General features: G+C 42.5%; 2 protein-coding genes and 2 long non-coding RNA genes across 5 annotated transcripts in view; 3 read left to right on the top strand and 1 right to left on the bottom strand.

Annotated features, from left to right (window-relative positions):
* The window catches only part of adamtsl5 (ADAMTS like 5), a 34,516-nt gene extending 27,764 nt beyond the window's left edge, over window positions 1–6,752 (top strand). Inside the window, exons 9-14 of the mRNA XM_084340925.1 lie at window positions 204–290; window positions 893–1,056; window positions 2,015–2,237; window positions 3,527–3,655; window positions 3,937–4,008; window positions 4,105–6,752. Of these exons, the coding sequence (XP_084197051.1) occupies window positions 204–290; window positions 893–1,056; window positions 2,015–2,237; window positions 3,527–3,655; window positions 3,937–4,008; window positions 4,105–4,439 (1,010 nt within the window). The 3' untranslated portion in view covers window positions 4,440–6,752. The remainder of the gene's footprint in view (window positions 1–203; window positions 291–892; window positions 1,057–2,014; window positions 2,238–3,526; window positions 3,656–3,936; window positions 4,009–4,104) is intronic.
* Window positions 6,753–6,839: 87 nt separating this feature from the next.
* serinc4 (serine incorporator 4) lies at window positions 6,840–27,068 on the bottom strand. The gene is made up of 11 exons (XM_084342159.1): window positions 26,658–27,068; window positions 19,629–19,796; window positions 18,965–19,143; window positions 17,586–17,665; window positions 17,146–17,239; window positions 14,387–14,598; window positions 13,529–13,624; window positions 9,764–9,890; window positions 9,560–9,672; window positions 9,151–9,304; window positions 6,840–9,053 (listed from the first exon to the last, which is right to left on the bottom strand). The coding sequence occupies exons 1-11, from the start codon at window positions 26,775–26,777 to the stop codon at window positions 8,846–8,848; spliced, it is 1,551 nt and encodes a 516-aa protein (XP_084198285.1). The 5' UTR covers window positions 26,778–27,068; the 3' UTR covers window positions 6,840–8,845.
* LOC311255105 lies at window positions 15,352–17,542 on the top strand. The gene is made up of 3 exons (XR_014622319.1): window positions 15,352–15,450; window positions 17,302–17,380; window positions 17,460–17,542. It is a non-coding gene; the product is annotated as an uncharacterized lncRNA (long non-coding RNA).
* LOC311255152 lies at window positions 19,734–21,747 on the top strand. Of its 2 annotated transcripts, none has more exons than XR_014622326.1 (2): window positions 19,734–19,816; window positions 21,587–21,747. It is a non-coding gene; the product is annotated as an uncharacterized lncRNA (long non-coding RNA). The 2 variants fall into 2 exon arrangements; XR_014622327.1 differs by lacking the exon at window positions 19,734–19,816 and adding an exon at window positions 21,093–21,504.
* Window positions 27,069–27,140: the final 72 nt, after the last annotated feature.

Below are 27,140 nucleotides of genomic sequence, written 5' to 3'. Positions count from 1 at the left end.
TTCTCCTTCATTAAGATTCAAATGTCTTTAAAAGGTTTAAAAGCCATCTGAGGCTTTCCTCTTCTTGGCCGGATTTTACCTCGTTGTAAAGCTGTTTTCGGTGCAGCACGTGTGTTCCTGATTGTAAAACACTGCTTTTAATCATGTGAAGTGGTTTTAAAAAGAGTAAACCAGGCCTCTAACTGAGTGTCTCTGTTTGCCAGGCGGACCTTTTGGATACAACGAGGTGGCCATGATACCAGCTGGAGCCACTCACATCAGAGTCACTGATAACAGCAGGAATTATCTCGGTAAGATTCAGCCTGTCACACACACACACACACACACACACACACAGAGAGAGGACACCTGGCCGTCTGTGTGTATCAGTTTCAGCTTTCCACAGAAGACTCACTTTGCGTCACTGGCTCCGCGGCTGCAGAGTAAATCAGACACTTTACATAAAATCCTGGACTTTTCTGTTACTTCCTCTCCCCAGAGACAAGAGTCCCAGCTGGTCTTCTGGACATGCTGTGACTTTTTCCAGGGAACATAATAAGCAAAGGACATCTATTCTCATCCTTGTTTATGAGACCAAAATAAAACAGGCCCCAAAATGGCACACACTGTGGTCTTGAAAGGGACGCTCGTAAAGGCTTTATCTGACCACTGGTGCGGGCAGGTGAAGGTGCTTGTTTCCAGTTCATGTCATGGAAATTCCCTCTCCAGGCTCTGAGGAGAGGCAGCTGCCATATAAAGCCAGCTGGCATATTTCTGTTTCTGACGGGGTGCCTTTACCTCAACATGACCCGATTATATTAAATTGTTCACACTTAGAAATATTTGACTCACTTATCGATACTGATTAACACCAAACTCCTCCTTCCCCCCTTCATCATCCTCCCTCATCAAGCCCTCCAGAACGGTCGCTCCCAGTTTGTGATCAACGGTAACTGGAAGATCAGCATCCCAGGAGAGTACAACGTGGCCGGGACGAAGCTGGTGTACCGGCGCTCGGCGGACACCTGGGAGAGCTTCGAGGTACCCGGACCCACCCGGGAAGACCTCCATCTGATGGTGAGAGTTCAAAAGCTGCAGTCTCAGGAGCTGGATGTCTCTTGATGTTTAACAGTTCTTTTAAAATGTTGCTTTCGTTGTAAAGCCGTCACAAGGTTTCATCTCAAACTATCTATACAGGCCTACTTTATTGAGGCCTTTCTGGTTCGCCTGCCTCACCACCAACCAACCAGCATGACCAGCACCACTGAGCCAGGCCGGCACCGAAACCAGATAACCTACATTGTGCAATGTACTGCTGAACTGAAGTAATTCAGCTTATCGTTAAGTATTTCACAAGGCAAATAAAACATCAGGTTTGAATAAACAACTGATTGTTTCCATTCAGGCTCTGTGCAGGTATTTCTCAAACAGACCTGGCTCAGCTACCAAACAGCTGGTAACGATTGCTTCAACCTGAGATACTGTAAGAACAGCCTGCTGTCGTACTGCGACTGGTGTTCAAGTTCATCGCCTTTTATTGGTCCTAGTACTCTTGTAGCCCTGAAGCTCTGCTCAGTCCAAAGATCTGCGAGACGAGTTGAAACTTGCAACTTCTCGCGATGTGCCGGTCTGAAAACATGCCAGTTCACATCAATGCGACGAGACGAGATAGTGTATCACCTCAACTACAACTTGATTTATTACCTCAGAAAATAGTTTCTTAACAAGTTTATGGTCTCAATCGTTAGTTTCAAGTCTTCTTGAACACAGCATGATGTTCAGTTTGTAAATCATGGTCCCATTTAGAGTAAAATAGACGATAAAGTTGGGTATTCTTTAAGGTGAAGCTACCGTGTTATTGACAAGTGGCTATCACAACCTGTCCTCAAGATATGTGCCCGATCAGTGCCCGATCCATACTGGACACTAGATCTGTCCTACACATGTGCGAGTGGTTGGGGATTAGGATTACCAACTCAATATTCAAAACCTTTGCAGGCCGGTCTTAATGTTTCCATGTTGTCCTCGTGTGCAGGTGCTGGCGACGGACAGAAACCCAGGAATCGAGTACGAGTACTGGTTACCACCAGACCAGTATGACCTCTACCATGGGAGAAGGAGTCCACTGCGTCAAGCTCACCACACTGCAAACTACCTCCCCTGGGATCAACCCGCCACTACAGCCACAACCACCACAGCCACCACAACCACCACCACCACCACCCGGGCTCCTCCTGTCACCACCCGACCGCACTGGTGTAAGTTTAAAACAAGCAAGTTAAAAGCCTTTAGATGATGTCAGTCTGCAGCAGCAACAGCATAACACATTGTTTTTATTTTAATTGGAGGAACTGAAAGGATTTAGTCAGGATTGTGTTTAAATACACTGATCTTGATAATGCTGATTTCTCTGCACACAGGTGTTTCCTGTTACGCTCTAATAAGAATGATTTAGAAAGTTGTCCAAAGTTAACAGGTGCAACAAAGCCTAATCTAAGCCGATCATAGTCTGTACATGCCCACAATGTCCTCCTCCAATCACGCACAATAAGTATAAACACCTGTGTGGTGGACAATGAGTTAAAAACAATCCGTCCTCGGGTCACATTTGATTTTAAGGGAGTTTATCTGCAGGCTGACCTGGTTGCTGAGGAATGCAGCTGGTTTATCTCCCATGATAAGCCTGCAGTACACATGTGCTGAGCCTCCTCTTAAATACTCTCATTCACATGGAAATCTGCACGCAGCCGGAGGACTTGCGCCTTCTGTCGGACTGTATCCAGTGCTGTAATAAATCCAAGTGGGCTCTCTGGAAGCATTTTCCAGCTGATGGACCCGAGCCAAACAGAACCTGATTCTTCTTTGTGGCTGCCAAAAAATAGTGTGTTGATTATTTGGGTAACAAGGCGCAGCCTCCAGTCGCTGAGTTCGGACATGATTTATAATGTTGTGCAGGATATAATTGGAACTGCATGAACATTTGTTTCATAATGTCATTTTCATGTGAAGCAGGATTGTTTAAACACCTCTGGCATTTTGAAGACGTCCTGCTGTTTCATTACTTTCAGACCAAAATATCCAAACATAGAGTTTGGAGGTTTCTCTGATCTGTTGAGCAACACAGTGAGCTGAGTGTCTCTTCATGTTCAACAGTGTTTCAAAGTGCAGTTTTGACAGAAGTGTGTTGGTCTGAGTTAACTCCTTGGTACCGATCTCAAAGCGTGGCCATTTACTCAATCCAGGACTCTTGTAGTTGCAGATCTTTCAACTTAAATGAACACCAGCAAACAGTCCATAAGTACACTGGTATTTTTAGAAATGGGGTCCATATGACACACCTAAAAAATATTTACATATGTCATGGCCAATCACGTACACTGGGATTGCGCGTGTCGTTGTAAACAGGAAGCAGGTTGTATACTCTTAGTTACAGAAAATGGAGAAAAAAGGTGCTGATCACTGGAAGTAGGGAAAAAGTGCTTCTTCCTACCTTCATTGAAATGTACCCATTGGTGACAACTGTGTGTGTGTGATGTGTGTTTCCCAGTTTTAAGGCCCGTGAAGCCGCCACGCCAACCGCACCACAGCCGCCACCAGCGCCCTCGCCAGCCGATCCTGCCTCGCCTGGAACGGGAGGAGAACCACAGGAACCTCCTGCCTCAGCCCTCACCAGGAAGTATGTTCACTGTTTACTCAACTCAATCAGCCCCGTCGCCCCGTCGTGCTAAGGGCCAGCTAATAATGCCTCACTAGAAACACTAAAGGGATGCTCATTTATTTCAAACTTCAGACGCTTATTTTACAACAAAACATTGGCTGCCAGGCTTAGTGGCAGCGCTTTACCCAGTTCTCTCTTAATAAATCCACGTTCAGAGGCCTGTAACCAGGCTGTCAGGGTTGTATCACATGTAAGCTCCACATATGACGATATTTGCTGTTGCTTGTTTTATTGTGCAGGGCATTGTGGGAAATGTCAGCGAGTGAAAGGTCGAAGGGAGCGTCAGAGACAATATTGCAAGAAGGACTTTGGTGAGTCTGAACTTGATGCTGTTTCAAAAAAAAGCTTGTGACAGAATTCTGACATGTGAACGGAGATATTTTATTGATCTATCTGCTTCCTGTCAGTTTTCCGGGCTCGAGTCCTTGGGAAGCTGTACAGAGGCGAGGAGACGCGCTATGACGTCCAGATCCTCCACACCTACCGCAACAGCTTCCGCCTGGAGCACCGGGAGTTCCTGTGGGCCCCTAATTTGTGTGACTGCCCCCACCTGGAGGACGGGAAACAGTATATAATGATGGTGCGCCGTCACATTAACTACGAGCACACGCTAAACCGCATCCTGCTGGAGGAGGACAGCTACGTGGTGCCGTACAGACCCAGAGAGGACGAACAGCTGCGACCGCTCGAAACACTGTGCAGAAACAGAGGACCCAAACAGCCGGCGGAGCTGAGGGGATGAGACAGACTGTGAGTGTGTCCGAGAATAAAGCCTTATTCACTTCCAATATTTCATTTCTGGACCTTCAGAACGTCATCAGACTCCACGTGAGGGTCTCATGAACGCCAGAGCGGTGTCACTGGAGAAAAATGATCGTCGACGGACAGTTTCAGCCTCATTGGAAACCACAAGACGCCAAAAAGACTCCACGTTTATTTAAAAGCCTGACCAGCTTACTGTACCATGTAGAGCACTTTAGGTGGATGCTTGTGCCCACCTTTAAACACATACCAAAGAGAAGAACATTGACTGAAATGGACTTTTTTTTTTTTGTAATTGCTGTTTTTCCACAGCTATCATTTAATTTTTTTTATACTGTTATATTTTTGTTTGTGTGTGTAAACTTAAAGGAAAAATCCACCCAAAAAAAAAAACAGCAGCCATGTCAATCTCATCACCATTCTGACTTCGTCTCCTGCTCATTCCTGAGGATACGTTGTGCCAAATCATTTGATGTTACGTCTCATCTGGATTTGATACAGCTGGAAGATGTTCAACAGCCTAAAAATACCAACAGTGTATCATGAACCTGCACATGAGACCCCAGAACCACCGGTACAGTTACAGAAGATAGTCAGTTAATGAAGACGTCAGCCAAAAATCTCTCACCTGTACTTCTATTAATCCATCTAGATTGTTCTGGCGTGAGTTGCTGAAATTTAGAGATATCGGTTTCCTTCGCTCCAATATAATGAAACAAGCTGGCGCTCGGTTTATGGAACTCAAAGTGCCTTAAAAATACATTTGAAAAACTAAACAGCAGTGTCTTTTTACAACAATCTTGACCCGGTTACCAAAGATAATTCACACAGCTCGTTGTGTAGAAACTACTTCCTTTCTACCGAACCTCCCAAACCTTCTGCTCATGGGTAAGAGGCTGGTTAATGTTGCTAACTAAGCTAGCTACAGTTACAGCCATAGATTTATATAGAACTAGATATTTTAGGCAAAGATGGTGCCTATTCAGGCTACAATTGCTCTCTGGCACATAGGCCAAAGAAGTTTTCTAGCTTCCAGGATTACGTCCTGTTAATGCCGCCCACTGAATATGTGCGGTAGAGTTTCTCCGTCTCTTTTATAATGTTGCTCTATGGGGAAAATGCTTTTTTCGCTGCAATACTGCGAGTGGCCACTGGGCAAAATTGGACGCAAGGCTGAGTGGCACCACCGTATCCAGGTCTAGTCGGACTTACCAGATGAAGACTGTTGGGTTAATGCCTGTCAGTGGTCACTTATTCCCCTCTTACTTCCGCTATCCCCATCGCTACGTACAACAACAACCTCCGAGCTAGCATGTCCCCACGAGGAGAGCAAGTTTCCCCGACACTAGTTTGCAGGGGGTACCGCCGCTGCATCCTGGGCTAAGCACCACCCAAGACAATTGTGATTACTTTAAAGACATGCAAACAAGCCAGTGCATGTATATCCCTGTAAGAGAATGAGATGTGGTGGAGCCAGACCCGTCTCTGTGGAGACAGGACGGGACACACGAGACAAATCAAAGGTCTAAATATTAGATTCATGATTACAGCTCAGCCGAGGAGGACGCCATTAATGTTTACATCCTACTACGATTTCACATATGGTCTGTTGAGTTTTTCAAATGTATTTTTTTTTGGTGCTTTGAGCTCCACGAGCCCGAGCGACAGGCAGACATCTCTACGGCTGATATCTCCAAAATTCATCAACTCGCACCAAAGCTATCTATTATATAAATCACAATACAGGTAAGAGGAAAAATATGTATTCTTGATTTAGGGTGAACTGTGCCTTTATCATTTTCTATCATGTAACTGCGGCTCATTGTGCACGTTACAACACACAGTCAGGAATTAAAGGTGGGTTTTTCTTTTAGTTTTCACTCGAGATATAATATCAACCTACTGCTTCACAATGTATTTATGTATAAAAGAATAAGCTTAAACTATAACACATAACTCGTGTGTCACTTGTTTAACGTCTGTGTTGCTCCTCTGTGGTATTAATTGTTTTTATAGTGTTTTTTTAAATCAGGTCTGCTTTGTGAAAGAGATTATGAAATATACAGTATTTTTATTGTGTGGCACTGATTAGCTACAAATATAAGTGATAAGTATAATTTGACTATAGTCTGTTAAATAACGTCTGTGCCTTTGTGTTATAACGTTTTCGGTCAAACCTCATCTACATGTGCCAAAAAGAATTTCTTGACCCACTCATTAAAAAATGTAAACGTATTATAAATATTCACAAAACATTGCAACTGAATTTTGAATTAAAGCTGATTACACATTTTTTTTAAGTGATTTTTTTTTGCTGTTTATCACAAAGTTTCACAAACCAGACGTGAGAACAGCAGCATTTGTAAGAAAACAATGTATTTACAAAAAAAAAAGCGTCACATCTACAACAAAGGAAACACTACATTAAACTGCACATAATATAACTCTAGACATTTATTTCTAAACCGAGCCAGATCACTGCTCATCGAGGAAGTCATCGCAGACACTCGGCTCAGTGTCCCGTCAGTAGAGGAGGGAGGGGAGGACGTAGAAACCAGTCCCAGGTTTCTGAAGGGCTTTTTTTTTCAGATTGAAACGCATCGTCACACAGCGTCCTGCAGACACGACTACTCCATCTGAAGGCATGAGACAGAAAAGCTTCCATCTCTTCTGCAAGTGAGTTCTAGTTCTTCTTTTTTTGAGCACTCTTGGTTTTTCTATTTTAAAAACAGAGTAACGTACGCAAAACAAAATGTAAACAAAGAATCAATCGAGACATTTTAAATTAAATTAGAAGCGAATGATGTAAAGCAACGTAACGTCAGCTTGTTCTTCTTTAAAGTCGAATGCAAAGTGTGTTTTAGCTCCAGTTTAAGTATCGAACTGTGGTGAACATCTTACGTTCCTGTGTAGCTGCCTCTCAGTTGCTCTGCAGACGCTCCGTCAGCAATTATTTAAAAAAATAGATCAGAGGAGAATCTGCTCTTCAGGTTTTATATGAACACATGAACAAATCTTTCTTTGGCTTTGGGCCTGAATTAAGAACCAAAACTGAAGCTGCCTCACTGTCAGGTTTAAAGGACAAAGTTCATCACTGAATATGAGAACGCAATTAAACTGTTTCCGTCTGTACGTTTGTTACTGTTAACACTAAACGACATAAAGCTCACGCTGTTATTATGTAACTACAGTGTGGCCTCCATTCATTGTCATCCCAGCAGCAAGTTGAAGTTGGTACTGAAGTAATCCAAAAGTAACGGAAAGTAATCTACTTTAATATTGTGATACTTGTGATTAGTAACTGTATCGAACACATTTATAAAGTAATCTTCCCAAGCTGTCTCTAGTGGTACGCAGAGAGAGACATAGAGTTAAAACCATCAAAATACTGCAGAATTATGAATTAGAATACTTAAACTTAAATGCAATTTAAAAATAAATGTTGTCTTCTTATAATATTTAGTTTCAGCCTGCGACGATGTCACGTTCATGCACGTCCTGCGCTCAGACATCATCCATGACTAGTTTTGAGCTTTGCTTAAACTCTGATGGCGACATAGGAACTGGAAGTTAAATGAACGCTTCAAAAAACACAACAAACGGGAACTTTTAGGAGGAAAGTTGACAACATTTTTAAAACAGAGGCCCAACACTGTTGTAGTGTTTGGATGAGAAGAAATCTAAGACTCACACATGGTTTGACACCACTACCACAAACGATCAGCATGAATATTGAGTTATTGTCTTTGATCGTGTTCTGTTCAGTTCTTGTAAGCTACTGAAATCTCGAGCCCACTCTTCTTTAGTTTTGAGAAAGATTTGTTCATGATCAAAACTATGGACTGCCTGTCAGAGATCAGAGGACCGACAGGACTTTGTTGTTTAATGCAGGTTTTTTTTTTTGTTCAAGAACAAAGATCATATCGGGATGTGTGCTTCTGCAGCGATACTACAGCAAATATCTATGATTCCTCCTCTGTTATCATATTAAAAATCTAAATACAGTCAAAAATGTAAAATTATACTAAAATTAAAGATAAAAATTCATAAATGTATCCACCGTTACACCTACGTACTGTAGTTCCCACGTTATAGGGAGTGAGAGTTCACCCCCTCTGATCCCTTTGGCAATTCATACTGTAAATGTGTTTCCAAACCACAGTCAAGTCCTCGTTGGTGGTTCGTTAGAGTCCAGCCTGTGACATCAGGTCTTTATCCAGCACTGAGCACTGAGCCCTCTGATTGGTCCATCTCACAGCGCTGTGAGTCTTTGACACCTGACCCCCGACTCCTGCGGCGCCCCGCGGGGAGGCTCGGAGTCATGTGGCCTCTTGTCCACATCGCGCCCTGTCCGCCTCCCTCCTGCCCGGCTCCTCACAGAGAGTGTCAGACGCTGACAGTGACGTGACGGGAGGACGCCGAGCGGCGTTTGATGCGTGCGCGGCGAGGTCTGGACTCAGACTGACAGCTGCACAGAGGGCCCAGCAGCAGCCAGAGGTAGAGGATCACACAGGCCCAGCAGGACGACATCTTCACCCAGAAGGTAGACCAGCTGCCGTGGGTGAAGGTGGTCTCCAACACTGCTGATTCATAGCTGGAGGAGGGGAACACAGTTAAACTCCAGGCTTCTTCAGAAAGATAGAAAACAATTCAAGCGCTGAATGTAAAACCAGGAACTGTTGTTAACGAACCTGAACCAGTTGGTGAGGGTCATCATGACGTACAGCGAGGCCAGGAAGAAGACAAAATGGAAGAAGAAGTAGCTGTAGGCGACTCTCTGGGTCTCGTTGTGAATGACCTTCTGACAGCCTTTGTTCTCGTCGTCGATCGCAAACTCCTCCTCGACTGAAAGAGACAAATGTATCAATGAATTTATGTTCTCAAAGACTCTCAAACCACTGAGGACAACTCAGAGTCATTAAGATAATCTGCCCATTCATTATTTTATATTGTGCAGCCAGATACGATCCTGGAAACTGTAAACTTCATGATTCAACTGATTGCAGAACTTGGCTGATCCTGGATCTTAGGCGCTTTATTGATGTAAAAACACAAAACAAAGCATCTCAAAGGAGACAGTTATGTAACGCTGGTACAAACCTTCCTCTTCCTCGGGGCAGCAGAAGCAGCAGGTAGCTTTCTGGAACTCATAACGGTAAACTTTGATCATCCAAAACGGGCCGAACACCTCTGCCAGGTAGGAGGCCTCGTTACTGAGGAGAAATTAGATTTGAACACATTTTTCCTCTACAGACGTTAAAGTACAAAAAATTCTGTTGTTGTGCTCGTGGGTCCAAAACTCACCATGCAAACAGCACGCAGCAGTACATGATGGCAGCTCCGATTATGGCCACAGCGTTGCCTTCATTCTGGATGCCATCTTGTCCCACGCTGGGGTAACAGACGGTCATGTTCATGCCCTGATACACCACTGAGACAGAGAGGAAGACATCACGTTAGATTCATCAGTATCATTCAGGAAAAAATGTATTTATCATGAGTTGGTTGCTGTTTTTTGTGGAAACAATCTGTTTGCACTGCATCAGCAGAATAATCACAACACAAATACATCTACAGTTCATATTACTGTGTAAACAAGACGTGTGATTTGCATCGCTACATGAAACACTGTAGGATGGACACCGAGCTGCTGAATAGTCAGTAATATTAGCCAGCTTGCTACATTATGTCTTGTGTTGCTGCACTTGCTTGATGTTTGACTGTTAGCTAAGTCGTCACCTCACTGTTTTTTGATTATAAGCCACTTCCACAGAGGTTTAGCTGTTAGCCTGTTACAGCCAGGCATTAAGGTCTCTGGTTCAGGTTACATTAGCTTTGCGTGCTGTTACTGTTCATAGCTGTGTGCAGCGCTCGTGCAGACTTTGACTGCGTAGTACACGTTTGCTTTTTAAATGCCGACCCCACTGAGACACACGGAGGTCAAGTGTTGTGTCACTTTCTTCATTCTTTCTCCTTCGCTTCATTTTCTGTGAAATTCCTTCCTTCTTGTAAAAAAGGGGCTCGGCGGCACTTTCCCCCTCTGGGACTCTCTCTTATCGACTCGCACTCTGGACAGAGCACTCGCAAATATGTACTGTATGCTCACACATGCACATGCATGCATGTATATCTGCTCTAACTCAAAAACACACACACACACACACACACACACACACACCTCCATAGTTTAGTTTGAGCTGCTGTGGATTCCTGAGAGAAGTTAAGTGTTTGTGTGTTGTGGAGGGAAAAGGAACCTGAGCTCAGTGAAAACACTGGCTAATTACAGGACCCAGATTATATCGTACACACACACACACACACACACACACACACACACACACACACACACACACACACACGCACACACACACACTTGGGTCAAGAGTCGTCAAGGGAGAGAGAACATGTCGTGCTCTTTGAGTTCTCTTTTCAATCGCACTGCAGACTAATTCTTCCTCTCAGAAACATAAGGATTACTGTGTGTGTGTGTGTGTGTGTGTGTGTGTGTGTGTGTGTGTGTGTGTGTGTGTGTGTGTGTGTGTGTGTGTGTGTGTGTGTGTGTCATGGTGAGGTCACAGAGCAGAATAAGCCTTCCGGGGACAGACGAGGCTAACAAAGACCTTAAAAAGACAGTAACGGCGATGGATCTCTCTGTCTAACACGCGCACACACACGCACACAAGCACACACACACACACACACACACACACGTAGACTTCCCCCTAGAACGTTACCGTGACAGGTGAGGATCCCCTGGACTAAAATAAATATTACAAATTGTGTGTGTGTGTGTGTGTGTGTGTGTGTGTGTGTGTGGATCACAGTCTGTGGTGAAAAGGTGTTTTTATAACAGACTCTGAGTGCATATTTTCTCAACAAGTTGCTACAATGTCCTGCACTGCCCCGGGACTCTGACACACACCTACTGTACACACTCGTACTGTACAGTCACACACACACACACTTCGCCTCTGTGGCTAACACGAGGTAAATACAGAGGAAATCACACAGAGAGTGGCAATAAAGGAAATACTACACCGAACGCTTACAGAGCGCTCAGTTTGGATTGAAAAAAAAGGATCAAAACATTAAAAAAACACTCCTGATTTCCTGTTTTCAGATTATTATTTTATTTTGCGATTGACTCTGGATCGCCATTTGAAGTGCTTGTTACTAGAATTGTTGTTAGACAGCTTAGTTAATATAATATATTGAATTGATCAATCTTTTGGTCTGTAAAACATTTAAAACCAGTCAAAAATGTGTTATAGGTGAAATTCAAAGGAAAAGCAACTAAATTCTCACATGGGAGAAATCGTAATCATTGAATTACGTTGCGAGGCAGCTCGGTTCACAAGATTACGTGATCGTGTAATCTCGTAAATCCATTTTGCCAGGTTTTATACGCTTGTGGCCGAACGCACAGGCGTTGGACCAATCAGCATCCTATGAGGAACTACTGGTAGTTACAGGCGTTGATTTTGGTCCTCAGGAGGTTCGGTGGCTGCTGGAGCATCAGTCCTATCACGCGTGGAGAGTTTATTTCATTGAAAGAGCAAAGAACGACACGGAAGGCTTCCCTCGATGGAAAAGATGTTTTCATGTCGCTCCTCTACAGTTGATCTGATCTCATCCAAGACCGACAGCTGCCAATTTTACAAAAGGGAACACAGTACCAAGCTGGTTTTCTTGACAGGTTTGGTTCCCAACGTTAGTCAGCTAATAGGACCGCTAATGACCAAACAAGCTAACTAATGTTGATCCTGGATTCCCTGTCGTCAAAATGGTTGCAGTTGGTCTCTGTGTTTGTGTTCGTCTCCGATACCGGCTGTGTCACCTGGAGCTCGTAACCGCTTTTAACTGTTACTTCAGCAACATCAGGAAACTCAGTAAAACACAGAGGGTTCAGGCAGAGCAGCCGGAGGGAAGAAAACAGAAAATAAGTGAATATATATAATACATTTATAATTTTGTGTTTTTCGCTTAAAGTTTAGGATTGATGGATGGATGACTTGATATAATTGGTTGAAACTGTTTGATTGAAGCTTACGTAAACATACAACATTTAGTTTTACAGGAAGAAGACATGACTGGATTTTGATTTTAAAAAACACAAAGAAATTCATCTGTTTTGGGTCATTTTTTGACATATGTTGGTAAATATGTGCACGACATGACTGTGGATGCGATCAAAATGGTTAAAAATGCATTTTTTTTTTATTTCAGCTTGACTTTAAAGTGCCTAAAATAATACACAACCTCTGTTTTGTGTTCTTATCTTAAACCTCTTGTGTTATCTGACCTCCCCTTTCCTCGTTCTGGCACATGTAAACGATGTACTGCACATCTCTCTGAGTGACGAGCTGTGTGAGAACGCGTGTAATGACGGTGCCAGGCTGTATTCCTGTGTTATTATGTTGTCAATGGATCCATGAGGAATGTGAAACAAATATCCTTCAGTCTGCCCTCACCACAGGCCACCAGCCCAGCAGGCAGCATGTCAGAGCACATCTCATCCCAGATTATCTGCGTGCGGACGTGTGTGTGTGTGTGTGTGTGTGTGTGTGTGTGTGTGTGTGTGTGTATGTACGTATATTTGCATGTGTGCCATGAAGATGTAAACCCCGGATAAGACGGGGGGCCTCAGACAAGCCCCTGCACTCATGTCTCAGTCATGTGGAGGCTCTTTGTCTTACCTGGAGCCAACAGGTGAGTCATTATGATGAGAGTAAAGGCAAATTATGGAGGATTTTACCATGCGTGTGTGTGTGTGTGTGTGTGTGTGTGTGTGGGCTCTCAGTATTAAGTCTAAGTAGGACAGGATCATGAGGTACAAACTTCACTAAACTTCACAATTAGAGGCTTTTATCTAGGGAGAGGTTCAGATTTCCATTTGGACAAATCGAGATGTAACTGGCTGCTGTCGTCAGGCTGCATGTCCGGACGCTTCTTGCATGTTCCTCGTTTAATCAGCTCATAGGAAAACCTTGAAAATCTCTCAGCAGTGTATTAATGTGACAGGTGGAGCTGCCACTGAGCCTCTGCTCTGTGTTTGGTTGGTTAGCGTACCTTTCTCTGGCGGGCGGCTCGACAGCGCCGAGAACGTGAGGTACATGACGTAACAGCTGATGATGGAGGCTTGAAGGAGTCCGGACCGAGGCTGCTCTGCAGAAACGGAGAGAGGGAGGGTCAGGGTCAGAGTCCACCTCAGAAGGTCCACAGAGCCCATTTAAATGCACAGTATGTCATTTCTGCCACTAAAAGGTCTCTCAATCAAAACAGTGAAAATGAAAGACGTAGTTGGATGATGAAAATCTGGCAACTACCAAGACTGTTGATCGCTGACGAAACACAGACACCAACAGAGTTATACTACTGGCTTACAAACCTTGTTAGAAGCTGGAACCAATAAAGATAAACGAAACAATCATTTTAAAATTATTGAATCATAAGCTCTGCAGAGCTTGTAGAAAATGTTGTCAATATGATCTTTAACATATTCAACAACTTTGACAAAATGATCTACAGATGAAGATCATGTGATATGATCATCAGCCACTAAATGGACCTGAAGGTGAGATCGTTTCTGCAGATAAAAGGTTTCACCTGACAGCAGCCGTGTTCGGTGCATGAATGCAAAATCTCAATCTGCAAACTAACTAATATCTCCGGCCATCAGAGCACCAACACTTTAGTAAACACTTGCATCTCTGTAAGCAGCTGCATGTTTCAATCATAAAACATGTGCAGACAAAACCGGCCTGCAGTCAACATTTAGTCTTTAAAGGGAGAAACATCAGCTCACATCTAATTATTATTATCTGCAGCAGCACCAGTTTCAACAGAAGGATGTTCGCGTGGCTGCAGATGGGCTAAGTGTTATTTCACCGCTGGAGACCGATGACAGACGTGTTTTCATCAACTCACTCTGCTTCACGCACGGTGTGACGGCTATGAAGGACATGAGGCCGCAGAGTCCCAGGTTGATCCACAGCAGGGCCTTGTTGAAGTGGCAGGCGATGGGGTGTGTGTAGTACTTGTACATGAAGGTGAAGGCCATGGTGGCGATAGTGTAGAAGAAGAGGGTGGCGCACATCACCGCCAGATACCAACGCTTGTTCTCCGCTGCTCCGGTCAACCTGAGAGAGGACAGAGGAAGAGGCTCTGAAACATTTTCAATGTTTTGGTTTATGTTTTTTAGTCCTGTGTGATATCACATTTTGAGATTTTGGCCCTTTTTTCAGACCATCAGAAAGAAAACATCCAAAATGCAGATTTAGGTGTTTATTTCAGTTCAGATTCTGCTCCGGAAATGTAGACTGGGGTGTCATGTTTTAGCTGTTTCCTGTTTTATTTTGATGGATTCATCCTCTTGTGTCTTATTCTGACTTCCCACTTCCTGTCTCTTTCGATTGCCCTATTAGCTTCACCCGTGTCTTATTAGCCTTCCCTCCTTTTGTCTTTGTGTCTTTCCCTCTGTCTGTCAGTTTCTCCATGTCAGTCCTGCGTTCTCTGTTCCCCGGTGCTTCTTTGGTTTGTACTAATTTCCTTCTGTTTTTGTCGCCTTTTGCAACTTTCTTTGGAGATCAGCTTTGTTTTTAAAGCTCACTTTTGTTGTTTAACCTGAGTTTTCCTGAGTTTGGGTCCCTTTTTGATGAACTTTAACATGGGGAAGTCTCATGGTGATATGCATTAAATAAAATGTTTATCCTATTCCCCGTCTTTTGTCTACAACGTATGAAATTATGCAGCACATATATTTGAAGACTGAGCCAGAAATCTCCATTTCAGCAGCACTTACATTCACCAAACTTTCTAGCTTCATGGTGCGTTTCATTGTACTCAGAACTTAGACAAAAACGATCTCAATGAAATGCTATTTTGCAGATTGTCTTAAATCGAGTGGGGGACGAGAGGATGAGCGACGCTGACGAGAGCAGCAGAAGACGAGGAGAGAGGCCGGTGTGTTTGATCCTAAGAAGGAAAGGAAGGTAAAAAGTATTGCGAGGGAACACAACAATAGTCCTAGAAAGTTCACGCCATGACCCTTGTGGGGCTCCGTAGAAATTAAACAAACATATTTGGTAAGATTTTGAGTTTTTTGCAGTGTGTTTCTTAAATAAAACTCCAGTCTGTGCTGCTGGGTCTGACGTGTTGGCCTCAAAATCTGATATTTTCAAATCCAACAAGCTTTAATCTTATAACAGCTACTAAAAAAAACTTAAATATGAAAATATTTTTCTGCAACAGCACATGGGGAAAGTTTTCTTTTTCTCAGAAGTTACAGAAAACAATGAGACAAATATTTCACTGTTTGTAACAATAAGAAGGAAGAATGACTCTAAAATAAAAAAATTCACCACACGGTTCCAAAAACTGCAAACAACAAAAAATGTAAACCACAAACTGTGAAAACAAACGAAACAGAAACACAAACACAGCTCCAGATGTTGGGACGGTTAGAAAAGATGTGGCTGAAGTCTGTCTGTATGATTTACTCTGCTCTGCTGGACAGAAGATGAATCCATCATCACAAGTGTGGAAGAGAAGAAGACTCTCTCCTCCAGATGTGAACCAGGCTGGAGTCTCGATGTGTAACACATCAACACCTCAGCTACAACCTCGCTCCATCCTTGATTTTGAATGACTGAGGCTGTTATACCCAGTCATGATCCCATCACATGAACCTGTTTACCTGTGGAACGTTCCAAACAGGTGTTTTTGGATCGTTCCACAGTTTTGACAGACTTTTGTTGCTCCAACTTGCTCCAACTTGTTTGAATCGTGTTGCTAAAAATTCAGTAGTATAAATTGAAATCGAAATCAGTGGAGTTGATTGCCTTCTGTGATATAAAAATTATCACATTCTGTTTTATGTTTTACACAGTGTTTTATTTTTTTTTAATTATTTTTTGGCATTGTTTGTCAGTGTGGACACAAACTGTGGAGGCCGTGGTCCAGCCCCTACACCACCAGGACACCCCCGATGGTTTACTTAGCCTAAAAAGTAGAATGATTCCTGAAAGGATGTTTATTCTGCAGATACGAGACACTAACACGCCTTTTCTCCCCATTCCAGCCTCCCTCTCTGTCTGTTTACGTCTTCTTACGTCTTTGTTTCGTCTCGCTGCGTCTACCGTGCGTGATGTGCTCTGATAGGTCGACATCAGTCTTGTGATGTTGGGAAGGCGGCGTGCGATGACGCCAAATAAAAATAACCCATAATTCACCTCAAATGCATCAAACTAAAGTAACGAGGCTGTTTTGAAAATGTGAGGAGGAGAAAGTTCAGATGTTTGTGTTCAGATGTAGGGAGGAGAAGTCAGAAGTTGTCAGAAAAATAAATACTCAAGTAAAGTACAGATACCTGAAACATCTACTTAAGTACCTCCGCTGCAAAGTAACTAGTAACTAAAGTTATCAAATACTAAAAGTACAATATTTGCCCCAAAAATGTAGTGGTGTGGAAAATATAAAGAAAATACAATTAAAAGTGACATTTCATTGCTCCACTAAAGAATGTGGAGAAATGTGTCCACTTACTTTTGGTCACATAATTCAGGTATTTTTCATCAACGCTAGTTTTTACTTAGAGTGTTCAGAAAAGGTCATAAATCATCACATATACATATATATATATATATATATATATATATATATATAAAACATATGACACGCTCACTCACCAGTTCTTGTTCCAGGTGTGTGCAAAAGCTGTGATGAGGATGAGTTGGATGAGGATGAAGGCAAATCCTCCCACCACACCGACATAATGCCAGGCTGAGAGAGGGGGGAGACAAAAAGGAGAAGCATGATGATCCATACAGTTTGATTTATCTCAGGGAAGTGAGGAGGCACAAACAGAGGGGAAGAAAAGCAGGAGAGAGCGAGCTGTAAATCACCGAGCGGCTGTCGTATCAGGTGCGTATCAGCAACAGATTTATTGTTCACAAACAAAGTGAGATTCAGCTGCAGAGATTTATGGTCCAATAATTCACAGCAGAGAGACAACCTGAGGCGAGCTGTCAGGAGCAGGTCTCTGCTGCCCTCTGGCAGGAGGAGGAGGGAGGTGCACCAACAACATCATCATCATCATCATCATCACATTCAGGAAACAGTTTCTCACCGTGGAGGAAGGACTCTGTGGGGATGAAGAAGGCAGCGGTGCACATCCCGAGCAGCGTGATGAACTTCAGGAACCAGAAGCTGCAGGTCGACACGAGGAGAGATGAAACAGTTCACAGTTAAGTTTAAATCTAAAACCAGAAACTTCAACTAATATCTTCTCTGTTACTGGAATTTGCATAAATGTATTAGTTCTTGTGTTACTTTTCTTCAGGATCTTTTGTTTTGCTTCTTCTTTCCATGCACACACGTCTGTGGGGAACCTTTCCCTAAATTAACCTCTCTGCAAGTCACATTTCCTCGTTTTATATTCAATTATTTAAAGGTGCAATAAGCGATTCAGTTTCAACAAGACATGAACAGCTGTTTCTGGGATTTGAGTGACAAGGAAGAACAAAGGAAATGGATCATCTAAACCATGAAATATATTTCACAAATATGCATGTTTACCATCAGCCCAATTTTTACTATTGTCCGCCATGTTTCAGCGTCGCATGACGTCGACTCGGCAACTCGTGTACCGAGATTTTCTCAGATTTTCCGAGCTGCTGAATTTTTCCCTGTCGTTTTTTCCGATTATTCCGATGCCACATGAACGTACTATTACTTATTGTACCTTTTAAAGCAACATTATGTAGAAATTGTCATTCGTTTCTGTGTGATATCACAACGACAGGCAGACATTTTGAAACTGGCTCTTTGAGATTATCTCTACTGTGTGAAATCCAAATACAGCATCAAATACATTTACCATAATACACCATACATGCTAAATGTTGCACATTTTCAATATATATGTAAATATTTAGATTTTAAATTAGTATCTACAGGTCAGTCTGCACGATCATGTGACTGTCCGGTCTGTAAGAGACCATACGAGGTCACTGGGTCGCTCCCGACAGACCATTAAGAGCTGCAACCTCTGCCAAAGACCCTGAAGCCTTTCATTGTGGCACCAATAAGACTCTTGTGAGTAGATTAATACCAGAGAGGAGCAGCAGCAGCAATCCAGCCGGTCAAATCCTAATCTGAGCCACGTCACCGCTCTAATCTACTGTGCTGCAATGGAAAGTGTGGCAATAAAGAGCTTTAACTGGAGCAGCGGGCCAGGTCAGGTGAGAGAAACACCCAAAGGCTGCAGTGGAGTATTTAACGATGTGAGTACTTCAGGAGAGGCGTGGGAACATTTGTGGCTGCGATCAGATCCAGTCGAAATAGTCTGATTCAAAGAAATGACATAAAGATCTTTGTAGCCTAATTCAAAGCAATCCAAGTGTCATTTAGGATTTTTTTGAGGGGCAATGTTTTGGGTTGATTGTAGATTTTTTGGTGAGCCCTTCACACTGTTCATGTGCAAGTACAAAAGTCCTGGAGACTGACCCGTTGTGTATGAGCGCTCTGAAGTCCTGACTGGACTTCACGTCTATTAGGAAGATCGCCATCATCAGGTAGAAACAGGAAGTGCCAAAGCAGACTCTGTAGACCGCCGAGTAGCCGACCAGCATCTCACAGTGGCCTCCGCCGTGCGCCTGGTCACACACCATGTTGAAGAAAGGCACCTGAAACACACACACATCACATTTTTTTAAAGTACTACAGATTATTATACAGATTTGCCCATTTCAATTACTTGTTGTACAGTATGGACAGAGGTTGGAAGTAACTCAGTACAAATACTTTGTTTCTGTACTTCAGTAGATGTTTCAGGTGTCGATACTTTACTTGAGTATTTATTTTTCTGACAGTTTCTGACTTTTCCTCAACACAAATACTCTGAGTACATTTCAGAGCCTGTACTTTATTAGTAATAGTGTTTTTAATTAGCAATAAGCAGCAAATAAATGTCATGTAGAGGTACAAAGAATAAAACGGAAATACTCAAAATTCTACTTTACTTGAGTAAATGTATTTAGTTACTTTTCCACCCCAGCCAAATAATTGCACGTTTCTCTTGCAGGAGTTTATTGGTGGTGATATTTCTTTGATTTGTGGCCATGTTTCGCTCTGCAGTCTGTCATCACGGAGGATCAGATCCAGCACTCACATTTTCCCTGACGAGCTCGGAGACGGTGCGGGACAGCATGAGGCAGGAGACGGCGCAGCTCATGATGTGGAAGAGGGTGTACATGACCCGCGTGCTGGTGGAGGATTTGACCGGAGGGCAGAAGGCACAGCAGAGCGAGCAGGGAGCCGGTCCACAGCAACAGCATATCTGAGGAGGAGAGGACGGAGGTATCAGCTCAGCATCCACACAAACACAACAACAGGAGACACAACCTTCACCAGGAGAGGAGGTCTGATGAGTCAGACACAACCAAGAGGCCAAGATTAGACAAATAGACTCATTTATTTAATACTGATGTGGAAGAGGATTAGGGTCACTGTTAAAACATTTAGTTTTTGAGTTTTTCTCAGAATTCTGATTAAAACAAAAACAGAACTAAAAAATGTTTCACAGTGACCCTAATCCTCTTTTACATCAGTATTAAATAAATACGTTTGTTTTCCTAATCTTGACCTCTTCTATTATACGTGCACATTGTGCGTCAGCTAAAACATATTGCAAATGATGTATGAGACTGGATGTCGTGTCACAGGATGTAATGCAGGCTAATAATCATAATAATACATTTATATAGCACTTTTTCTTTAGATTACAAAGTGCTGCACAGAAAGGAACAGTACACACAAAGCAAAAGCTAATTTAAAAAACTTTGATAACACATTTTATTATTACTTTAAGTGCTGATTTCTTAGTTTTATTTAGTTTTTTTACATTTAAAAGAGGCTCTGCTGAACTTCTGTGTCGTGTTGGAAGCCGGTCATTAGTTCATGTCAGTGTACTAAACTTCTAATGATGGGAGATGATGCCTGAATTTTCATTTTTGGTTGAACTGTTCCTTAAAGTCTCAAATCAGCTTCAGCTGAACCTTAGGATGCATTTTTATAGAAAGAGGACTTTAGATTTTCTCCCCCATCCATCACTTACACTGAACGAGCTTTGAGAAGGACTTTGGCTCGTTTGAGCAGCAGAAACAAATACAGCGAACAGAATATTCACCTACAGGCAAATGAGTGCTGTTTGCTGTGTGCCAGGGATCATTGTTGCATGTCGTCTCTCTTCCCATGTTTTGCTGCCGCTCTGCATGTTGATTGTCAAATGAATGCAAAATGCTTCAAGGTGCAATGTTTAAGAATGACAACCTGTCGAAGGTCACTCCGAACAGACAGAGGGCAGCCTATCAGCAGAGCAACCGCTACTTGGGTGCTGACAGCGATACAGAGAGATTTGTTTTTAGAAGACAGGCGGGGGCTAGCTGGTTAGCACGCTAACATCAGTAGACATTTCTGCAACACAACACATAAATGTGTTTTACATGACATCAAATCTGTTGTTTTTTTCCACATTGTGTTTGTTGATGTCTGATGTTTTAAATTCTGACATGTTGCACTGATTAAAAGCAACAAACAGTTTAAATAATCTGCACTGTGGCTCTGAAAGGGAAAGGTTCCCATCACAACACGCCCGGGCAGTTTGAGATTGTGATTGAGTCGTGGAGTTCAAACTCAAGCTGTCTGAAGACTTTTGGAGGTCAGTGTCTGGCAGCGCGGGGGTCGGCGGCAGATTAATCTGACGAGTCCAGCGGCATCTGGCTGGTTCTGATTCTGATAAATCAGGGCTGTGGCGGACGACTGGACGTAAGCCCATCACCGCTGATCCTGAACTAAATCTAAGGAGGCAAAACGTGCACGCACATCTGTCTGGTGCTTCAGTCAACTCCTGCAGATTACAGTCTGGAGGTCTGTCTGCATTATCAGGGCAGCAACGTCACGTACGGAGCAGGAGAGATGGATTCAGCCGCTCACATGTGGTGGTGTTCTTCAGATCATGTTTGATATCTACGAATTAACCACATGATGTAAGACGCCAAAGTAAAACTCAATTCTTTGAGCCTGCATCGTATTTATGAATGCAGATGTTTTATTTCTCATCACGTGCAGGTCGTGATCTGATGGATAATGCAGAGAAGATAATCCAGCATCTTCTCATTGAATCGAAGACTGAATAAAAATAGAGCTTTAATCGTGTACAGTAGCTCAAAAAATGATTTGATCCTGGAACAGATGAAACAAGATTAAAGGGACAGTTTGTCCAAATTCTGCCACTGACTGCTCACACTGCCCCGACCAGAACCTTCAGGATCTTTCTCAGGTCGTTATTGTGACTCCAATCTCAAAATCTTACAAAGGTTCACACACCGATCTATAAATGTTTGTTAATGTCTTTACTGTTCTTTTCTCTTGTTTTAAAGGAGACCTATTATGCTTATGTTTTTTTTCCTTTCCGTCAGAGTTTTATATGATAAAATCTTAAAAGTTGAAAAAGGTCAAAGTCTGCACCAACAGTCGCTCCTCTCTCCCACAGAAAACACAGCTCCTCAAATGCCTCGTCAGTAGTCCCGCCTCTAGTTCTGTGACTTTGTGACGTCACACTACGTCACACAGACATATTCGCAGAAATTATGCTAGTTTGGCACGTAAGAATTGATTTAGCACAGCTGCTCTGTTGTTGTTAGCGCTGCTGGCTCAGGCGTGTGTGAGCTGACCAATCAGAGCCGACTGGGTATTCGGGAGGGGGCGGGGCCTTAAAGAGACAGGAGCTAAAACAGAGCGTTTCAGAGCTGCAGCACTCACAAATGTGAGTAAAAGGCTACAGAAATATAGTTTTGTCATTTGTCATCTGCACTCTGACTGCGTTGTTAGTCGCCACAAAGAGAAGCAAAGAGAGAAAACCCTGAATCAGCCCAGAAAATAACCTACTTTCTAAACCGAACGGACGCTGCCAACATCGCTCACCATGCACGACTTAAAAAGATTAAACGCATGAGATTTTGTTGGATGCAGTATATAGACCAATGCTTTATTTGCGTGTTTCCAACCGAGAACGAATCACTGAGTATTCAACCTCTCAGTTTAAAGATGGCCTCCTTATTCCACAAATCCTGAATCAAATCATTTTTTATTAATCTCCCATTTATAGGCCCCGTGGCTGGATGTCCACTCAGAGATATTAGTGGCAAATAATACAATTTCTTTTGAATTAAATTCTGCTTTTAGGAGATGAAACAAACCAATTCATTTGCTGGATTTGCTGCTTCAATTTGTCGCAATAAAACAAACAAAAACCAAACATAAAAGTCAAAATCTGCTGTTTTGAAAGTGTAAACCTTTATGCATCCATCTCTCAGACAGCCAGGTGTTTTATGGCCGCACTCAGCACTGCACACGTCTGTCCTCTGGCCTAGTTTAATACAGGATTAATAGGCACAGAGTAGAGATGTTGCTGTAAGCGAGCGGGCTCTAAACCCGGTATAAACACAGAGTAATCTACTGTGGTTAAAAGTGTCGACTGAGTTCAAATGAATGCAGAATACAGTAAATATAGGTCAAACAGCAGCGTGTTTTGGTCTGATGTGAAGATGAAGTGTTGAGGAATAATAACTGAACAGAGCATCCTTCATCTTTTAACTCCTGTGATTCAGCATTAATTCAGACAGCTTTTAAAATCAGGAACGTTATTTTGCAGACGAGGACTCAATCCGTCTGTTTGTTTGTCTGTCGATGATTAAAGGATCTCCTGCATGTTTCCAAGAAGCTAATCTGAGAGCTAATCTTGCATGAATCACATTCTGCATAATGCTCCAGTGATCCACATTCACCTTTCATCATATACAGCCATGACTTTGAGCGTATCAGTATCGTACAGTGTTATAATGTTTACTGATTGAGTCAAACAGTCGGTATTAATGAAGGTTGAAACAGAAAGTGTTTTGCAGACACTCAGAGGCGGGAAGTAACTAAATACAAATACTTTCACTGTACTTTAGTAGATGTTTCAGGTGTCTGTACATGAGTATTTATTTTCGTGACATTTTTTTACTTTCCCTCCCGACATCTGAACACAAATATCTGAACTTTGTCCACCTTACATTTTCAAAAGTTGCAATTGAGGATAATTATGGATTATTTTTATTTGCCATCATGGCAACGCCGCCTTCCCAACATCATAAGACTTGCTGCTCGGGACGCTTTACCAACCCAACATGTGGCTATTTGACGTCCTGGGAATGAGACTCAACAATCAACTATCTGTGTGGTGCGTTCAGGAACAGCTGGGACAAATCCTACTGACTCTACCTTTAACTTTAATAGTCTTTGAATTATATTAATATGACGTGAGCTTCAGTTAGCTTTGACCACAAATGTCCTTCAGAGGGAGACTTTTTACTCTGATACTCTGAGTACATGTCAGAGCCTGTACTCTATTACTTTTACTGGAGGAAAGAAGCTGAATCAGCACTTCTACTGTGGACGTTTGCTACTGCAGGCATTATATCTCTCATTAGGTCATATTATCATATTATCTGCATTTATCTTTTGTATTTAGAGTTGTCAATATTTTTAATATTATGGTCAGATTTTAACCTTTAGCTTAGGTTGCATTCATTTATACCTCTTCTTCTTGGCACAAATGGTAACTGACAGGATTACAACACTTTCTCTTCATTTCCCATGATTCTCTGGATTCTTTAATGACATCATCAACAGGTGACCTGACTGAGAGGAATGGACAGGTAACAACAAACATGTTTCCTGGAGACGTGTGATTGATGTTTACGCCTTTTACTTTGAAATGTTTATTTAAGACATTGTAAAATGAAGTGTAACAGCAGCAGTGCTGACGTCAGCGTGGTTACATTTAGTCGATATTGGCTCATGTTCACCATGTCACCGCCTTAGGTCCTGGAAATGTATGTAAAATGGAATATAACTGAGTACATTTACTCAAGTACTGTACTTAAATGCTGTTTTGAGGTACTTGTACTTTAGTGTAGTATTTCTATTTTCCCCTTTAACACCTCCACTCCACTACATTTTGGAGGCAAACATTATACTTTTTACTCCACTACATTCATTTGATAACTTTAGTTACTAGTTACTTTGTTACATTACATGCTGCATCAGATCTAAAGCATCTGAAATAAATCTACTGGACATTTAGGAATAAAAGAAGCCAACTGAAGACCCCGAGCCTTCATCTGTGAGTTGTTTCTCAGCTTCTTTGTTTGTTCATTGATTAAACCTTTCTGATGGGGTTTTAACTTTAAATGGGACCGAATCACAAGAATCTAAGCTTTCTAATGATCTTTGGCATGATTGTACACTTAAATTGAGGTGTCAGTGTTTTCAATCAGCTGTGGTTGTATTGTTTGGCTTAGCAGCCATGCTAACAGCAAGCTAACCTTTATAAATTAGTGCTAAACACAAAGTACAGGTGGGGCTGATGGGGATTAATATGTCCTGCAGGTATTTAGTCACAAACTGAGTATTTGACTGATGATGACGAGAGAGTTATTACACTTCATCCTGAGAGGAACGTGAAAGTCTGAACCAAATATCTACTATTAGATGGATTGCCATAATCCATCTAATAGTAGATAATTCTCTCAAAACCACAAATGAGCAGCTGGGTTAGCTAAAAGGAAACGTCAGGAGCTCACTAAAGGCAGTTCATCCAAATGCCAAACAAAGTTTCTTGGCATTTCATTCAGTAATTCAAATATTTGAGTCTCGACCAGCGTGGTGGTCCCGTACAGCCACACAGGTAGTGTTTCTAACAGGTATCATGTGTGTCACAGCCTGATATATCTTCTTCCTCTGAGCCACAGAGCTCCACCGTTGTCCAAAATCTATTAAACCACATCAGTGAGCCTCACTGTTGTTCCTTCGTCACCATGAACACGCACACTGCTGTCAGTTTTGACTCCCACACACGCCATCCTGCTGCCGAAAATACTCACTAGAGCACCGAGGGTGTATTCATCCACCTCTGAAAATAGACCCGAACAAATCCACCACGAGTTCTGTTTGCTTCTGGAAATTACTAAGTAGAGATGTCAGTTTAAGTTCCCTCCGCTGGCCGACAAGTTACCTAAATGTTTTCTGGCAGACAGTTTAGGGAAGTCAGACAGCACCGAGAGACAGATCAACACATCGCTGGCTTTGTTTTTTATGCCATCCAGATGTGTTTTATCATCAGTTCACGATCATCACAGATACTCACAGATACACATCCCAACTCTGACTGGACAAACAACTCTCAGCCCAGGCTCCAGGATGTAACATTAGCAGTTACAGTACAATTCTGCAAACCACACATATGTCTGAGGTTGACATCTGTACCAAACGTGTCATATCACCTTCACATTATAGGCTTATTAGCTGACTTTCACATCAGCAGGTGGAGGAGACAGAGGTGGAGTTATTACACGACAACAAGGCTGTCAAACAACCAACTGGAGTTTGAGTCGCACCACTGGATATTGTTAAGGACACCTGCAGACATTTCCAGCTGTATTTCATGAGGAGTCGGACCATCTCCATCAGCGATCATGACGACCAAAACAGTTTCTTTAAGCCAAACCGTGATGTTTTCCTAAACCTAACCAAGTGTTTTTTGTGTGTTGAGCATAAACATAGAGAAATAAATAGAAAATTTAACTTAAACAAACAAGAAGTTGCAACATAATGAAACGTTCAGTTTGAATGTATCTGTGGTTTTGCAGAAATGCATTTAGCTTAACATTTCTTCTGTCAGCTGGGTTGCTAAATGTTCTGGTTACTTAAATTTCTGATGCTTTGGCCGATCACTTTGTAAATGATGATGCAATGTTAGAGACTTTTCTGCCCAACAATGTTGAAACTGTTAAAAAGCACCTTCTCCTTAACATCCAACAAATTAAAATGCTACTTATACATTAGTGATAATAAATATGATAAATAAAAATACTTATACAAAACACTGAAAGGGGATATTTAGCATAACAAGTACTTTAACTTTTGATACTTCTTTACTTTTACTTAAATATTGATTAATTCCCCCTGTTGTGTTGTTATTAATAAAATCAACTCAAGAGTAAAAACATCATCATCTACTTAGAAAAATCAGCTCGAAACAACCTGTAAAAACTTCAGCCTCCAGCTGCACTCACTGCCTCCTGTCAGCTCTCACCTGATAGGCCACCATGTTGAGGAAGTAGTTGTAGACGCCGCTGCGGTTCATCCCCTGCGTGGCCGACATCGTGCCCCTAAACTGCTTCTCCTCGGCCACCACCACTCTACATTTGGCCATGAACTTCCTGCACAAACAGGTTTTCCTCAGCAAGCCTGCAAAGATGGCATCCTCACATCCTCAGAGAGGCCAGAACACAACTTCCTCTGACTGTCCTGGTGGGAAATGAAAAGTAAGAAAGTCCAGCAGGTTGTCCCTATACCCTCCTTATGCTGGATTAGCGGTAAATCTAGTCCGGCTGGGCTCCCTGCAGCCGAGAGCCTCAGCATGAGCACCGCTTCAGCTGCTCTCAGTCCAGCCTCACAGGGGAATAACTTGTTTTTTTGCCCATATCCTGCGTGCTTTGGCTCTGCGGCTGTGTTGGGTGCTGCCAGAAAAGAAGGAGAGGTGGTGGCGAATGCCCGGTGCCCTCCCCCATCCTCC

Source organism: Pagrus pagrus, assembly GCF_965226575.1.
Source record: "Pagrus pagrus genome assembly, chromosome: 1".
Classification (NCBI taxonomy): domain Eukaryota; kingdom Metazoa; phylum Chordata; class Actinopteri; order Spariformes; family Sparidae; genus Pagrus; species Pagrus pagrus.
The sequence above is the reverse complement of the archived record's forward strand: the minus strand, read 5'-3'. Positions and strand labels throughout refer to the sequence as shown.

Coding starts and splice junctions, on each gene's coding strand:
- serinc4 (XM_084342159.1), bottom strand. CDS start 26,777: ATGGCCAAATGTAGAGTGGTGGTGGCCGAGGAGAAGCAGTTTAGGGGC. Junction 17,240..17,585: donor CACAGAGTCCTTCCTCCACG/GTGAGAAACTGT, acceptor CCCCTCTCTCAG/CCTGGCATTATGTCGGTGTG. Junction 14,599..17,145: donor CACACCTGGAACAAGAACTG/GTGAGTGAGCGT, acceptor GTCCTCTCTCAG/GTTGACCGGAGCAGCGGAGA.